The sequence below is a fragment of the Dipodomys merriami genome, unplaced genomic scaffold, assembly GCF_024711535.1.
Source record: "Dipodomys merriami isolate MVZ:Mamm:240054 unplaced genomic scaffold, mDipMer1.0.p SCAF_10, whole genome shotgun sequence".
Taxonomy (NCBI): domain Eukaryota; kingdom Metazoa; phylum Chordata; class Mammalia; order Rodentia; family Heteromyidae; genus Dipodomys; species Dipodomys merriami.
The window spans coordinates 20,026,308-20,043,009 of NW_027202271.1; the positions used below are offsets into that span (position 1 = coordinate 20,026,308).

Genomic DNA, 16,702 nt, shown 5'->3' on the forward strand with positions numbered 1-16,702 from the left:
CTGACAAGTTAGAAGAAAGGAAAAAACCAGTGCAGACAAGTGGAGAGAGGCAGGGTGGGAGAATGCAGTCTTAGTATTCAATATTCATACATGAAAATGGAAGCGCGAATATGAAGGAATAGGTGGAGTTAAGAGTAATGGGGGAGAATGATAAAAGTGGTGACATTGCTCAAAGGCATTGTGATTACACACTGATATGTTGAATTCAAGTCCCTTTGAACAACTATTAAAGATAATATTTTTTTTAAATTGCCCAGGGAACCTGAATAGGAAAAGATGAACTGCTATTAATAGCTGCCAGTATAACTAAGGGTAGTTCTCAAGAAACACACATGTAAGTTTATATTCCCACTATAATCTGTGTTACTATGTCACTGGAATGCACAGAAAAGAAATATTATCTGCCACTTGTGGTGGCCCAAAAGCTCTTTGCAGGAGCAACTTGTTCACAGTGGTATCTCCACCCTTGATACTATGCTCTTCAAATAATAAGTGCTCATTAAACAACTATTGACATGAGTATATGTTGGTTATTTACTTAACAGTGAAAACAAACTTTGACTTTCAAATGCCAGATATATACTTTGAGTAAAAACAGAAGTTATCTTTTAAAAAAATCTAAGCAATTATTCTTATACAGCTTTTCTATAAAACTCTTGAGCCATACTTAAAATTGCTCATTTAACTTCACCTAAACTTACTAGTATCCTTGTGAGAGTAAATTCAGCATATTTCTCTTACAAGATGGATATCTGAGAGCAATTACTTGAGAAATAAATTGTATGTTTTGTCATGAAGGCTTGGTCAATCATGAGGCTTGAGCTCAGAGCCTGGGCAGTGTCCCTGAGCTCTTTTACTCAAGACTAGTGCTCTACCACTTTGAGCCAGAGTGCCATATCCAGTGTTAATCAGAGATAAGAGTCTCATAGGGACTTTTCTGCCCGGGCTGACTTGGAACCGCTATCCTCAGATCTCAGCCACCTGAAAAGCTAGGATTACAGGCATGAGCCACCAGCACCCAGCTTACATGAGATACTTTTTAAACATCTCCTAGTAGGACATTGATTACAAAGCTATGTTAACAAACTAATCAAGTAAAAGATTAAGTGTGTGTAAACTGGCCAATTGGGATATCTTCATTCTGATAGCCAGATTTTTATGGCTCTCTCTGTCTCTCTTTCTCTCTGTCTCTCTGTGTGTGTCCCTCTATCTCTCTCTGTCTCTCTCTGTATCTCTCTGTCTCTCTGTCTCTCTCTCTCTCTAGGTTCAATCACTTGTCACTTGGCACAAGGTAGTGATGAGAAATCATACAGCCATAACAACATTCATCCTGCTGGGATTAACAGATGACCCCAAACTACAACTTGTACTTTGCCTATTTTTGTTTCTTACCTACATGTTAAGTGTGACTGGAAACCTCATCATCATCACCCTCACGCTTGTGGATTCCCGTCTTAAAACTCCCATGTATTTTTTCCTCCGGAATTTCTCTTTCTTAGAAATCTCATTCACCACAGCCTGTATTCCCAGATTCCTGTATAGTATGACAACAGGAGATAATATTATTACTTATAATGCTTGTGCCACCCAATTGTTTTTTATTGTCCTCTTTGCAGCAACAGAATTCTTTCTCCTGGCTGCCATGTCTTATGACCGTTATGTGGCCATTTGCAAACCTTTGCATTATACAACCATCATGAACAACCATGTTTGCACTATACTCGTTCTCTGCTGCTGGGGTGCTGGCTTGCTGATCATTCTGCCACCTCTTGGTGTAGGCCTCCAGCTGGAATTCTGTGACTCAAATGTGATTGATCATTTTGGCTGCGATACCTCTCCTATTCTGCAGATAACCTGCTCAGACACAGTGTTCATTGAGAAGATTATCTTGAGTTTTGCCATATTGACACTCATTGTTACTCTAGTATGTGTGGTCCTGTCCTACATATATATTGTCAAGACGATCCTAAAGCTCCCTTCTGCTCAACAAAGGAAAAAGGCCTTTTCTACCTGCTCTTCCCACATGATCGTGGTTTCCATCACTTATGGCAGCTGTATCTTCATCTACATCAAACCCTCAGCAAAGGAGGGTGTGGCCATTAATAAGGTAGTGTCTGTACTCACAACCTCCGTTGCCCCTTTGCTCAACCCTTTCATTTATACACTTCGAAACAAACAAGTGAAAGAAGCCTTCAAAGACACAGTAAAACGGATTGTGTTTCTCACAAAGAAGTAAGAACCTGTTGCTACATCAAACAGAATTGAAATATGAGCAACCGTGAGCAACAGTCGTGAACTTCACATATATAAGATCTCTTCCTATTGAATAGTTTCATCAATATACTATTACCCCAGAGGTGGTTTTCTTTTTTTTTTGTTCTTCTAATCTAAAACAAGACCAGTCAACTTATTTCACTGTCTTTATAAACTTAACTTAGAATGATTTTTTTTCAATTATAGTATGCACCACAGATTAGATTTCCCAAATCCCTAATGTTAAAAAGAGAACATACAAGTAAACAAACATACTTCTTGCCATATGTACAGCCAGACTCTAAATGCTCAGGGACTGTCCCTCACTTTGGGAGAAGACTTTGATATTGAGCCCAAATTGTTGAAGAGTAATTAAAGATTCTTCACTGAAACTTGAAAAACAATGTAAAGAAAAATGCAGCACTCCAGAGCTCTTTCTTGTTTTGTTTTGTGTTTGTTTCACTTTAAATTTTTTATTTTATTTTATTTAAGTAGTTGTACAAAGAGGTTTCAATTCAACATATCAATTTATGAGTAAAATGCATCTTGGTCAATGTCATTCCTCATCATCTTTCCTATCCTTCCCAGCCTCCCACCCCCTCAACCTTCCTAGCTCCAGTTTCTTGTTTGTTTGTTTGTTTGTTTGTTTTTTGGATCCGGTTGTGGGGCCTGAACTCTGGGCCTGGGCGCTGTCCCTCAGCTCTTCAGCTCAAGGCTAGCACTTTACCACTTGAGCCACAGCGCCACTTCTGGCTTTTTTCTTTTTGTTTATGTGGTGCTGAGGAATCGAACCCAGGACCTCATGCATGAAGGCAAGCACTCTACCACTGAGCCACCTTCCCAGCCCCTCCAGTTTTATATATAGTTTTAAAATGTGCATTTTTTTCAGAAATATGTAAAAGGTGCTAATGGTGAAATTTCAAAATCCATAAGAATGATCACTCTTCCTTTTAAACTAATATCCAAAAAGCATTTCCACTGGACTTTCCAGAAATTATCTGGGATTATTACCTGAGATTATTGTATCTTGAAATAGGATATGACTACAATAAAGAAAGAACAAGGCTCCCAGCATTCAATGTCTTCTACCATCACTGCCTGTAATCGTAGCTACTCAGGAGGCTGAAATCTGAGGATTGTGGTTCCAAGTCAGCCTGGACCGGAACATCTGTGAGACTCTTATCTCTAATAACCACCAAAAAGCTGGAAGAAGAGGTATGGTTCAAATGGCAGAGTGCTAGCTTTGAGCAAAAAAGCTAAAGGACTGTGCCTACGCCCTGAGTTCAAGCCCCACTACCAGCACCAAAGAACAGTATGTATATATATATATATATATATATATATATATATATATATATATATATATATATTGCCTTTTATGTTCAAGTCATCATTATCAGCTTCATCATGATAATGGAAGATATTATTAATAAAAGGAAATGGGCGCACATAAGGTATGTGTGGCTCAAACTCTGTATTATCTTCCCAATTTCTCTGTAATCTAAAGCTATTCTTTAAAAGAAATTTCAAGGGTCTATACAAAATAAATACCATCCTCCAGTTAAGTAATAATGACTTTCTTTATGCTGATAAAGACTCCTCACTCTCTAAATGATAGGCTTAAAAGAAAATTTAGAGATCCCTTCTGCTGACCAGCCAATCCCAAAATGACATTTGGCCCAGTACTCCTACTCAGATGCTTTCCTCCTTATACTGCTGATGACTTGTGTTTGTTGCTCCCATTGCAATTGCTCTCCAGTCTCTCTGGAGTGCCTTCTTCTAAATATCTATTTTGCTTTTGTTCTTGGAGATGGCAACAAAGAATCTTTATTAGTTTCCAATATCAAGATACCCTCCTCAGGAAACACATTGTTTGTTAGCACAATTGATCCCAAAATGGCCATTCTTTAGACAGAAAAGCTACTTAGAATATTTTTTTGTGCTTTCTCTTTTTTTTTTTTATTGTGAAAATACTGTACAGAGGGGTTACAATTACATGGGCAAGATAATGAGTACACCTCCTTTGTTTCCCCTTCCCATCCCTTCCCATCCTCCCCCTGCCCCTCCACCTAATTCTCCCCGCTCCCCCTTCTCCACCCCCCCGCCACCAAAGTTGTAAAGTTCGTTTGGACATGACAACTTGTACTTCTCATTGTTGCAATGGGTCCACCTGTATCCCTATTTAAACGATTTGTTTTTCCCCTTCCCCTCCACAAATTATACCTACATCAAATACAGTGAAAGCAGGGGTTATACTGTGGGGGAGGGACATACAAAGCAACAAAGAAATCATCTTATAAATGTGCTAGAAACAATCACATGAAAGAAAAAAAAATTTGAATACATATCTTAGGGTTCATTTCCCTAACATCACCTTATCTGACCTTTTCTGCTTGACTCAGACATATACTAGATATTGCAAATAAGGGAAACTATGGGACCTATGTTTCTTTGGGCCTGGCTTGCTTCACTTAATATAATTTTTTCCAAGTCTTTCCATTTCCTAACAAATGGAGCAATGTCATTCTTTCTGATGGAGGCATAGAATTCCTTAGTGTATATATACCACATTTTCTTGATCCATTCATCTACTGAGGGGCATCTGGGTTCCGGGAAGATGGAGGAGGAGAAGCTGGAGGTTAAACAAGCTCTTGCATAGAAAGCAGTTTTAGTGATCCAGTGACCAGTCCTAAGCCAGAGAATCACACCAAGTGTGCCATCACAGTACAGAGAGTTAGGCCAGAGCTACTTTGAATATTTTAAAACCTCCCCAGCTGAGCTGGGAAGGTGGCTCAGTGGTAGAGCGCTTACCTTGCAAGCATGAGGCCCTGGATTCGATTCCTCAGCACTGGGTCTTCAGTCCTATTCCATTGGTCCTCAAGTCTGTTCTTATGCCAGTACCAAGTTGTTTTGATTACTATGGCTTTGTAGTAGAGTTTGAAATTTGGAATTGATATTCCTCCAGCACTGTTCTTTCTACTAAGGATTGTTTTTTGCTATTCGGGGTCTTTTTTTGGGTTGCTTCTTCTATTTCATTGAAGAATGAGATTGGGATATCGCATAGAATTTGTAGATAGCCTTTGGCAGTATTGTCATCTTCACGAAGTTAATACAATCCAGGAGCATGGGAGGTTTTCCACTTGCTTAGTTCTGCTTTAATTTCCTTTTTCAGGTTTTTAAAGTTTTTGTCATAGAGGTCCTTCACTTCTTTTATTAACTCTCTCTATATATATATAGATAGATAGATATCGATACAAAGGGAGGAGTGGGGTTTCAACACATGGGGAAGAATGATAGAAGAAATGACATTGACCAAGATGTACTGTGCTCATAAACTGAAATGTTGAATTGAAACCCCCTTTTTGTCCTGGGCCTGAGCCTTGAACTCTGGGCCTGGATGCTATCCTTAAGCTCCTTTTGCTCATGGCTAACCCTCTACTATTGAGCCACAACACTACTTTCCAGTTTTTTTTCTGTATTAGTTAGAAATAAGAGACTGGTGGGCCTTCCTGTCTGGACTGGCTTTGAATTGTGATCCTCAGATCTCAGCCTCCTAAGTAGCTAGGATTACAGGCATGAACCACCGGCGCCCGGTAAGGATAATTTTTTAAGTAAATAAATAAGGATTTGTTCTTTTGCTAATTTGTTACTAGAGAGATCTGACAGTAGATTAAAAAATTAATTGGTAGGGGAAAAACAAAGGAGGAGGCAACAATGCTGGATAAGGAATGTACTCATTACCTTGCTCATATAACTGCAACCCCTGTGTACAGTATTTTCACAATAAAAAACTTAATTAAAAAAATTAATTGAAAGAGGAAGAATGAGTGCTCACTTTTCTAATCACTAATGATAATGAGTCACACAAATGGGCAAAACACACTTCGGGTTATAGAGAGCTCAAAAACCGAAGCAAAAGCTATTTCTCCTGTGGTAGAAGATGTGTGACTTAATGGGAAGGCAACATGTCTGGGAATCCCTAGTGAGGCATCTTTGAAGTCCCTTGAAGAATCCCTCTGCAGTGAAAAGAAAAGGGACAAAGAAACCACCCTGGTGCTTTCTCTTCTGGGTGTTTTGCACCTGACCTCTTTATGATTCTGTTGTTTCATCCCCCCATTCCCACCAGCACTGTACCCACTGATAGCTGTTGAATTCTTTTCCTCACGAAGTCTATTACACTAGAGGTTAATTAGCACTTTTTGTATCTAGAATCCCAAAGGGTATTGTAGTTTGGGTTTTTCTTTAATCAAATGATCACTAAATATCTGTTGAGAACCAAACAGATATAAGTTATACCATTCTTATTAATAGAGAATTTACAGGGCAACCCTGCTTCCCGTAGAGAGGTCTAGATACTGCTCCTACCCCAACTAAAATGTTTCTCATCGCTTTGGTCTTAAACTCTTTCGACACTAATGTGCGCTTTTACTGGCATTAGAGCGACAAAAAAAGTTTTCAGAGTGAGAAAGAACATACCCTTTGGTGTTCTTATAAGACTTGCTGGAGAGAAAGGACATTTGAGGAAGACTTGGGTTTTATGGACAATGGGAACCTAGGAGATCTCTAATCACACACTTGGCAGTGATGGCAAGCACCAGTTACATGAAAAGTGTAGTGATAACATCAGAATTAACAAACTCTTTGGCAAGAGTCCCCTAAAGATCTTTGTGGTTAAGTTGCCCATGGAAGCCCTAAACAGCCATCAGAATCGTGAGTATGATTTACTTACTTTCATCATGTTAGCTGTTTACCATGTAGAACTCAAATCCTTGAAAGTCACAGGGCAAAAGGCTTTGACTTACAAGTTTCAAAACCTAAAATACAATTAGCAGTGTTTCTTTTGTTTTTCTGATCATAGGACTTGAACTCAGGAACTGGGCATTGTTCCCAAGCTCTTTGGCTCAAAGCTAGCCTCTACCACTCTGAGCCACAGTGACATTTCTGGTGTATTCTGGTGGTTAATTGGAGATAGGGATCTCACAGGCTTTCCTACCAGGGCTTGCTTAGAGCTGCAATCCTCAGATACCAGCCTCCTGAGTAGCTAAGATTATCAGTGGCATAAGCCACTGATGCCTGGCATTGTGTTTCTTGACAAGAAACACTATAAAAACTCAAAGTCTGGTGCAGATGGATCACATTTGAATTCTTAGCAGGCAGCTGAGACATAAAGATCATTGCTAAAAGCCAACCTGAATAGGAAAGCCTATGAGACTCTTATCTCCAATTAACTATCAAAAAATCTGGAAGTGGAGCTGTAGCTCAAGTAATAGAACACTAGTCTTGAGAAGAAAAGTTAAGGGGCAGTACCCAGGCCCTGAATTCAAACCCCAGTAACAACCAAAGGCAGAAAAAAAAAAAGGATGGCACTCTATTTTCTGACAAGTGAAATTTGGATTTTAATAAGACTTTAGAAAAAAAAAAAGTGTTTTGGAAAGACATTTTAAGAATAAGGCATTCCTTGTTAGGGAAAGATCTTGGAGAAATTTCTTATTCCCAATCCTAAATGTCTACCAAATATTTAAATTTGAGTATCTACAAGTGGGGATGATTCCCATTCTCTCTCTCCCTCCCTCTCTCTCCTTCTCTCTCTCCCTCCTCCACCAGCACCCCTCCCCCACCCTCCCACCCTGCATCTATCATAGGGCTTGAGTTCAGGACCTGGGCGCTGTCCCCTGAGCTCTTTTGCTCAAGGATAACACTCTACCACTTTGAACCATATAAGAGTCTTATATATCTTATATATAAGATATAAGAGTCTCAGACTTTCCTGTCCAGGCTGGCTTTGAATTGTGATTCCCAGATCTCAGCCTCCTGAGTCTCTAGGATTAGAGGTATGAGCCACCAGAGCCTGGCTTGATTCCCTCTCCCTCTTTTTTTTAAACGTTTATGAATGACTTATGAAACATTTATTGAGCAGTCACTCTACACTAGGCCTTTAACTTTTCTGATACCAGATACAAGCAATAAGCATTTAACTATCTGGTCTTTGCTTTGACAGACATATTCATAGGAAATACTAATTCCTATTAACAAAATTATATTCATTACACATGAAAGAAACATACATCTCAGTATATTCACTCATTTATCTAACCAAAATTTCAGTTATTATTGTCTCAAAAATACAATTCATTTAATTATTATTTCTGTCCTGAGGGGAGTGGACACTAATTAGTGCTCTACACTGATTAATCCTGGCTCTATCAGGAATTGCATAAACCGGAGTTCCCAACCTTAACTCTAATTACCTAGAGAGATTTTTTAATACAGATTTTCATATTTTCATGGGTTATTCCAAACTACTTTATCCAATAGTTCTGCAGAAAGGTCCTGAAATTTCTATTTAATAAATTGTATAAGCTACAAATAGGGACAAATGAGTTGATTATCTAGTAAAACAACCTTTCCTTGAATTATATTTCTTTTTTAATATATATTTTTATTGTAAAGATACTGTACAGAGGGGTTACAGTTACATGAGTAAGTTAAAGAGTACATTTCCTAATAAGCATTGTTACCCCCTCCTTTGTTTTTCTCCAACTGTCCCTCCCATCCCCCCTTCCCAACTCCTCCCTCTCCCCGCCCCCCATGCCTGAAGTTGTAAAGTTCATTTTCAACATAGTGTTTTGTACATCTCATTGTTTCAATGGGTCCACCTGTATCCCTTTATTCCCTCTCTTTAATGAACAGTATCACAAGGCGTATTTGAAAACATTCTGTTAGGAAAATAACACAATAAATCAATGAGCTTTCATATGCTGTCCTACACAAGTTGCCCTAATACGTTTCAAATGAGATTGAAACTGGAATTTTAGACCCTAAATTCAAATACCTGGGATTCTATAAGTCTAGCTACTTGCTCACATATGCCAAATAGACATGGTGAAAAGCAAGGGAAGGAGATTTATTACATGGTACAAGCAGCCATTGGGAGATAGCTTTCTAGCCTTTATTCAGTCATCTTCAGGATACAGAGATGTGTTATAGGGTTAAGAGAGAAAAAAATTGGGAGGTGAAGGGTAAAAAAAAAAAAGAGAGAAAAAAATTAAGGGTCAGGGGCAAAAGGTATGCAGAGTTAAAGAGTACTATTCAAATGTACGCATTATCCTGCCCATGTAATTGTAACTCCTCTGTACAGTATGTTCACAAATAAAATTAAATTAAATTTTAAAAAAAGAGTACTATTCACAGACTGTTTAGAGGTAGTCAGACACTTGTGACAGCCCAGTATCTCAGGATTGGTCAAGTGAGAACTTGTTACAATAAGAATCCTTCATGTAGCCGGGCGCTGGTGGCTCACGCCTGTAATCCTAGCTACTCAGGAGGCTGAGATCTGAGGATCACGGTTCAAAGCCAGCCAGGGCAGGAGAGACCGTGAGACTCCTATCTCCAATAAACCACCAGGAAACCGGAAGTGGCGCTGTAGCTCAAGTGGTAGAGCGCTCGCCTTGAGCTGAAGAGCTGAGGGACAGCACCCAGGCCCAGAGTTCAAGCCCCACGACCGACAAAAAAAAAAAAAAAAAAAGAATCCTTCATGCTTGGCAGACTGGACTTGTTTCCTGACAGTTCCTTCCTGGCTTCCTGCTGCAATGTGCCTGCAGGAAAGAATGGCTTGGGGCAAAAGACACAGATAGAAAATAAAGGCAAAAATGCCAAGCTTTTATCTTGCTTTTAATTAATCCATGAACCCAAGTAAAGACTCAGCACCACTCAGCCAAAACAGCTTTCCAGTACCTGTTACAAGAGTAGGACACCAATGAATGTTGATGTTTACAAACAGAATAATACAGATGAACTGGGCTTAGACCTGGCTGAGTACCTGAGCAGGCATTCCATGGAGGCCCGGGAAGCCTGAATCAGGAAGGGTAACAGACATCATTCTCCACTTGGTCCAGAGTGATCATTTCCTGAGAGATGTTACCATACCTCAGAAAGAAATTGTCATGCTCGGGCTGGGAAGGTGGCTCAGTGGTAGAGTGCTTGCCTTGCATGCCCGAGGCCCTGGGTTCGATTCCTCAGCACCACATAAACAAAAAGAAAAAAGCCGGAAGTGGCGCTGTGGCTCAAGTGGTAGAGCGCTAGCCTTGAGCTGAAGAGCTGAGGGACAGCGCCCAGGCCCAGAGTTCAGGCCCCATGACCAGACCCAAAAAAAAAAAAAAAAAGAAAGAAAGAAAGAAAGAAAGAAAGAAAGAAAGAAAGAAAGAAAGAAAGAAATTGTAATGTTCCAACCACTTATTACACACTCAAGTCAGATTTCTAGAAGTTCCTAGCACCACCGTTTCTTGGAAAGGTTTGTGTTTGAAAATCAATGCAACACCAGGCAGAAAGTAGAATAATTTTAATTTCACAACCCGAACTCCAGGTCCCACATCAAACCAAGATGATGAGCACATCCACAGCTATTATACTAATCAGATCACAAGCCACATGTGGTTTAGAAGTTCTTTCTATTCAGTCTCACAGATCATATAAAATGGGTTTGTTTCTGTGGGGTTGTCAATCAAAGAATGCCTTAGACTTAGAACTTAGTGCTATGAATATAGTAATTGGAATCATTAACAAGCTGGGCACCAGTGGCTCACACCTGTAATCCTAGCCACTCAAGAGGCTGAGATCTGAAAATCATGATTCAAAACCAACCTAGGCAGACAAACCTGGGAAACTCATCTCCAAATAACCAGCAGAAAATCAAAAGTGAGTCAAGTAGTAGAGTTCCATTTGTGACTGGGGAAAAAAAAAAGATAAAAGACTACAGGCCCTGAGTTCAAGTCCCAGTACCGCCCTTCACACACAAAAAAAATCATAATAAAGTCATCTGACTTTAGTGTAAGGCTGAGTTTGTCTATAGAATTATTGGTTAACTATAACTCCAATAATACTCTTTATTAACAAGAAACAAATAAAAATTTGCCGTCACCAACAGTCTTACCTCACCCAGTATTAACTCTGCCGACAATTCCAATCTCCAAACAAATTTCTCTTATCTTTACATTGCAGACCAGGCCACAGTCAGGAATCAGTGATGAAAAATTATACAGCAATAACTACATTCATCCTAATGGGCCTAACAGATGATTCAACTCTGCAGATTCTGCTCTTTATCTTTTTGTTTCTAACCTATTTGTTGAGTGTTGTGGGCAATCTGGTCATCATCACTCTCACACTGGTGGATTCTCACCTAAAAACTCCCATGTACTTTTTCCTACGGAATTTCTCCATCTTGGAAGTCACATTCACAACTGTCTGCATCCCTAGATTCCTCTACACAATGGCATCTGGTGACAATACTATTACCTACAATGCATGTGCCACTCAAATGTTCTTTGCTATCGTCCTGGGTGTAACTGAGTTCTTCCTGCTGACTGCCATGTCCTATGACCGCTATGTAGCTATCTGCAAACCCCTGCATTACACAACCATCATGAACAATAGGGTTTGCATCAGATTGCTTGTGAGTTCTTACATCATAGCCCTCCTTATCGTCATCCCACCATTTGGCATGGGTCTAGAATTTGAGTTCTGCAAGTCCAATGTCATCGATCACTTTGGCTGCGATGCTGCCCCTCTCCTGAAGATCACCTGCTCTGACACAAAGCTTATAGAGCGGTATGTCTTAACTTTGGCTGTGCTGACACTGCTGTTTACATTAGCATGTGTGACTCTGTCCTACACCTACATCATCAAGACCATTCTCAGATTCCCTTCTGCCCAGCAAAGGAAAAAGGCTTTTTCTACTTGTTCTTCCCATATAATTGTGGTTTCTATCACTTATGGAAGCTGCATCTTCATCTATGTGAAACCATCTGCCAAAGAAGGGGTAGCTGTTAATAAGGTGGTGTCGGTGCTCACAACTTCTGTCGCTCCAGTTATGAATCCATTCATTTACACCCTGAGGAACAAGCAAGTGGTTCAAGCTTTCAAAGGCATGATCAAACGAACTGCCTCAATCACCAAGAACTGAAGAGCAGCTGTGGAAAATGACAACATGTGAACTAGATGCTGGTGGCTCATGCCAGTCATCCCAGTTGCTCAGGAGGCTAAGATCTGAGAACCACAGGTTGAAGCCAAGCCCTAGCAAGAAAGTCGGTGAGACTCTTATTTCCAAGTAACCACCCAAAAGCTGGAAGTAGAGCTGTGACTCAAATGGTAGAGAGCCAGCCTTGAGCAAAAAAGCCAGGGGACAATGCCCAGGACCCAGGATCCAGAACCAGCACACACACACACACACACACACACACACACACACACACACACACACACACACACACACACACACACACACACACACACACACACACACACACACACACACACAAATGTGAAAGAATGCCTCATTTCTACTTTGGTTTTTTTTTTTCTTACTTCTACTTTAGACATTGTTTTTAAATCACAGCACAATTCTGTGACCTCTAGAGCCCACTCTTGATCCAGGTATCTAGCCCCAGAACTAGTCCCAACAATAATCATCCACACATCTAACATTGCTGTTATTGTGAGCAGAATCAAGAGATTCTGATATCATCAGTTTATGATGATGCATATTGGCACTCATCTTTTCTTGCACTGACTGGCATATCCCTCTGAGTCTCACATCCCCCATGGACACCAGGAATGATGGGCTGTGTCTGCCAGAGCGACCCTGGGAGGACCTTTTTTGATAAAACTCATTTATTTCTCCTACTTGTCACAGAGGTATAACTACCAACTGAAATTTGCCTCCATGTCCACTTGTTGTATAGCTTCACTTTATATACATATATACATATAGAAGTTGTATAGCTTCATTTTATGAAAGCTGAATCTCACCAGTAGCTCATAATGTTAGCTATTCAGGAGACAGAGCTAGGGATCATGGTTCAAAGCCAGTCCAGGCAGACCAATCTGAAAAACTTCTATCTCTAATCAATCAGCAAAAGAAGCCAGACACGGAGATGTGACTCATGTGGTAGAGCCTTAGCCTTGAATGAATTAGCTAAGCAAGGCAGGGCACTGGTGGCTCATGCCTGTACTTGTAGCTACTTAGGAGCTAAGATCTGAAGATTGTGGTTCAAAGCCAGCCTGGGCAGGAAAGTCTGTGAAACTCTTACCTCCAATTAACCTGTAAGTGGCTCTGTGGCTAAAAAGTGGTAGAACACTAGCCTTGAACAAAAAGAGTTCAGGACAGTACTTAGGCCCTGAATTCAAGCCCCATGGCCAACAGAAGAAAAGAAAGAAGGAAGAAAGGAAGGGAAGGAGGGAGGGTGGGAAGGAAGGCAGGAATAGCTAAGCAAGAGTGTTGTAAAGCCCTGCTTTAGTCCCAGTTACTAACACATACCCCAAAAAAAGCTCTGGCCAGGCACTGGTGGCTCACATCTGTAATCCTAGCTACTCAGGAGGCTGAGATCTGAGGATCACAGTTCAAAGCCAGCCTTAGCAGGAAAGTCTGTGAAACTATTATCTCCAATAAACCACTCAGAAAACTGGAAGTGGCACTGTGGCTCAAGTGATAGAGCGCTAGCCTTGAGCTGAGGGACAGTGTCCAGGCCCAAAGTTCAAGCCCCATGACCAACAACAACAACAAAAAAGGCCTCTGTCTCTGTATAAATAGGATTTCATATCACTAGTATCTGTTTGTCAGCATGTATAACTGCATTTTCTGTTTGTCAGCATGTATAAGTGTATTTGTGGTCTCTTTGGAATGTTAGCTTACCAGGCTTAGAAAGATTAATGGGATGGACACAATATAAATGACAGCTGATACATTCTTTTAGCTAAATTATTCACTAAAAGGGTTTGCTAATTATTTTTCTAAATATTTTCAAACATTTTTGTAAGTATAAAAACATCCAATCTCAATCATAAAGTCTTATAACATTAACTAATGAATAAAGAATCCAAAAAATATATATTTTTGGGGGGGGGTCCGGTCATGGGGCCTGAACTCTGGGCCTGGGAGCTATCTCTCAGCTCTTCAGCTCAAAGCTAGCACTCTACCGCTTGAGCCACAGCACCACTTCCGGCTTTTTTCTTTTTGCTTATGTGGTGCTGAGGAATCGAACCCAGGGCCTCAGGCATGCAAGGCAAGTGCTCTACCACTGAGCCACCTTCCCGGCCCCACATGGATTTCTTTCTAAGCCGGCTATTCCATGTTCTTCCTGTCGGGCTTTGTCACAATGGTTCTGAAGTATATCTGTTCCTGCAGATTGCTTTGGTTAGTTGGGGTATTTTTTTGTTTCTATATCACTTTTTGGATAGTTTTTCTATTTTTGTAATTTTGGGATGAAAGAGAGGATTTTGATAGACATTATCTGTAGATCATTTTGGTAATATAACCACTTTCACAATGTTAATTCTGCCCATGAACATGGGTGGACTTTCAAAACATCTTCAATTTCTTTCTTCAAAAAAAAAAAAAGCTACTGATTTGACTCCTGGGGAAAGATGACACTTAGAAATTTCTTCTGTGATTCTGTGAATGGAGACAGTTAAAATAACAAGAGAGACTATAGTCAATGGTGGTTATTTCCTCCTTTTCTTTTAGTGGAGAAATAATTGCACCTAGAATAAGACAGATTATATTTTACTTCCAGGAATGATTGTGAACTTTGTAACTTTCAATAAGTCTCTGTGTAAGGCTCCTCTATAAAGTACCCTTTATCTTCCTTTTGAAAATTAAATATTGACACTTTTTTAAAGTCGGGGGCTCAGCACTGGAGCACACATGGAAACAATTGGTTAGAATTAGCATAAATGGAATTTCATCTTTCTATATGAACATGCAAGTGTTCAAGTATAAAGAGAGTGATATAGGAATTCTGATAAATGTAACACCTTTCTAAGCTTTGTTTTCCTCAGTTGTAAAAGTACCTACCAATAGAATTCTTAGTGATAAGGGAAACCATGGGACCTATGTTTCTTTGGGCCTGGCTTACTTCACTTAATATAATTTTTTCCAAGTCTTTCCATTTCCTAACAAATGGGACAATGTCATAGGTCCCATGGTTTCCCTTATTTGCGAAGTGAACCCTGAGATAAGGACTCAAATGTTTTTTTTCTTTCTTGCTATTGTGTCTAACATATTTACAAGATATTTCTTTGTTGCTTTGTATGTCCCTCCCCCCACTGTATAACCCCTGTTTCCACTGTATTTGATGTTGGTATAATTTGTGGAAGGGAAGGGGAAAAAAGAAGCTGTTTAAATAGGGATACAGGTGGACCCATTGCAACAATGAGATGTACAAGATGCTATGTCGAAGAAAATGAACTTTACAACTTTGGCAGGGGAGGAGGAGGGGGAGAGATGGGAAGGGATGGTTAGGGGAAACAAAGGAGGAGGCAACAATGCTTGATAAGAAATGCACTAATTACCTTGCCCATGTAATTGTAACTCCTCTGTATGGTATTTTTGCAATAAAAAAATCTTAGTGAAATCAAGAAAAAAAAGAATAGAAAAGTAGAAGGGCATAATGATTGAATAAAGAGGTGACATCACAACTAAAAGGCACAGAGAGCTACCATTGGTAGGAAGGTAAATTATTCCACTGCAATAGGATTCAGTATGTAGATTCCTCAATAAAAAAAGAAAAAGCAAAATCATATGATCCTGCTGTACCACTTCTGGGTATATACCCAAAGAAATCAAAGGAAGTCAGCCTATGATAGCGATACCTGTACACTCAAATTCAATGTAACACCATTCACAGTAACCAAGATAGGGGGTCTGTCTGGGTGTCCACTGACAGATAAATGGATAAAGAAAACGTGGTTTACATACAAGATGGCCCATGATGGAACTAACGAAAAGAAGAATGTTTTCACTGGCAGGAAAATGGATGGTATCAGAGATCCTCGTGTTTTTAAGTGAAATAAACTAGACTCAGAAAGACAATGATCACGTTTTCTTCATGTGCAGCAGCTGCATTTTGAAGTAGAAGAAGGTAAGTATTGGGTTAAAGTAGTAAGTGCCAATGAACGTGAGATGCCACTCACTGTCACCAGTACGGACCATCTCCAGACTAACTGGGAATGCCCACAATTTCTTTATGAAGTGACAGGGCATTAGATTTTGTAGGAAGCCATGGTCCAACCAGACTACAAAAGGTTTATGACAAATTCTTGTATATCCTATGCAAATACCTCCTTTCCTCATAGAAGAACAGCAAAATATATACTATCATACATGTATCACTGGCAAAAAGAAAAAAAAGATAAAACGTGATGAAGATCCTGCCTGCCAAGATTGTGCACTGACACCCATGAGGAAGCAAGTGAAAGTCCATTACTTCTTCACAGATGAAGGCAGTTTTTTCTGGAATGCTGTTGAAACAATGCATTGACTAGAACACGTTAGTCAAACTGCAGCACAAAACAGCCAACTGTTTTCCAAGTATCAGTAGTTTAGGGCTGAATATCATAATGAAGCATACCATGGCATTAAGGTGATGGTAGTCCACTATAAAGTACCATTCAT

General features: G+C 39.9%; 2 protein-coding genes across 2 annotated transcripts; both read left to right on the forward strand.

The window, feature by feature from the left end:
* Positions 1-1,297: 1,297 nt before the first annotated feature.
* On the forward strand, positions 1,298-2,236 carry LOC138837523 (olfactory receptor 6C2-like). The gene has a single exon (XM_070036429.1). The coding sequence runs from the start codon at positions 1,298-1,300 to the stop codon at positions 2,234-2,236; it is 939 nt and encodes a 312-aa protein (XP_069892530.1).
* A 9,039-nt stretch (positions 2,237-11,275) lies between these two features.
* Positions 11,276-12,214, forward strand: LOC138837539 (olfactory receptor 6C2-like). Its single transcript, XM_070036430.1, has one exon. The coding sequence runs from the start codon at positions 11,276-11,278 to the stop codon at positions 12,212-12,214; it is 939 nt and encodes a 312-aa protein (XP_069892531.1).
* The last annotated feature ends 4,488 nt before the right edge of the window (positions 12,215-16,702 follow it).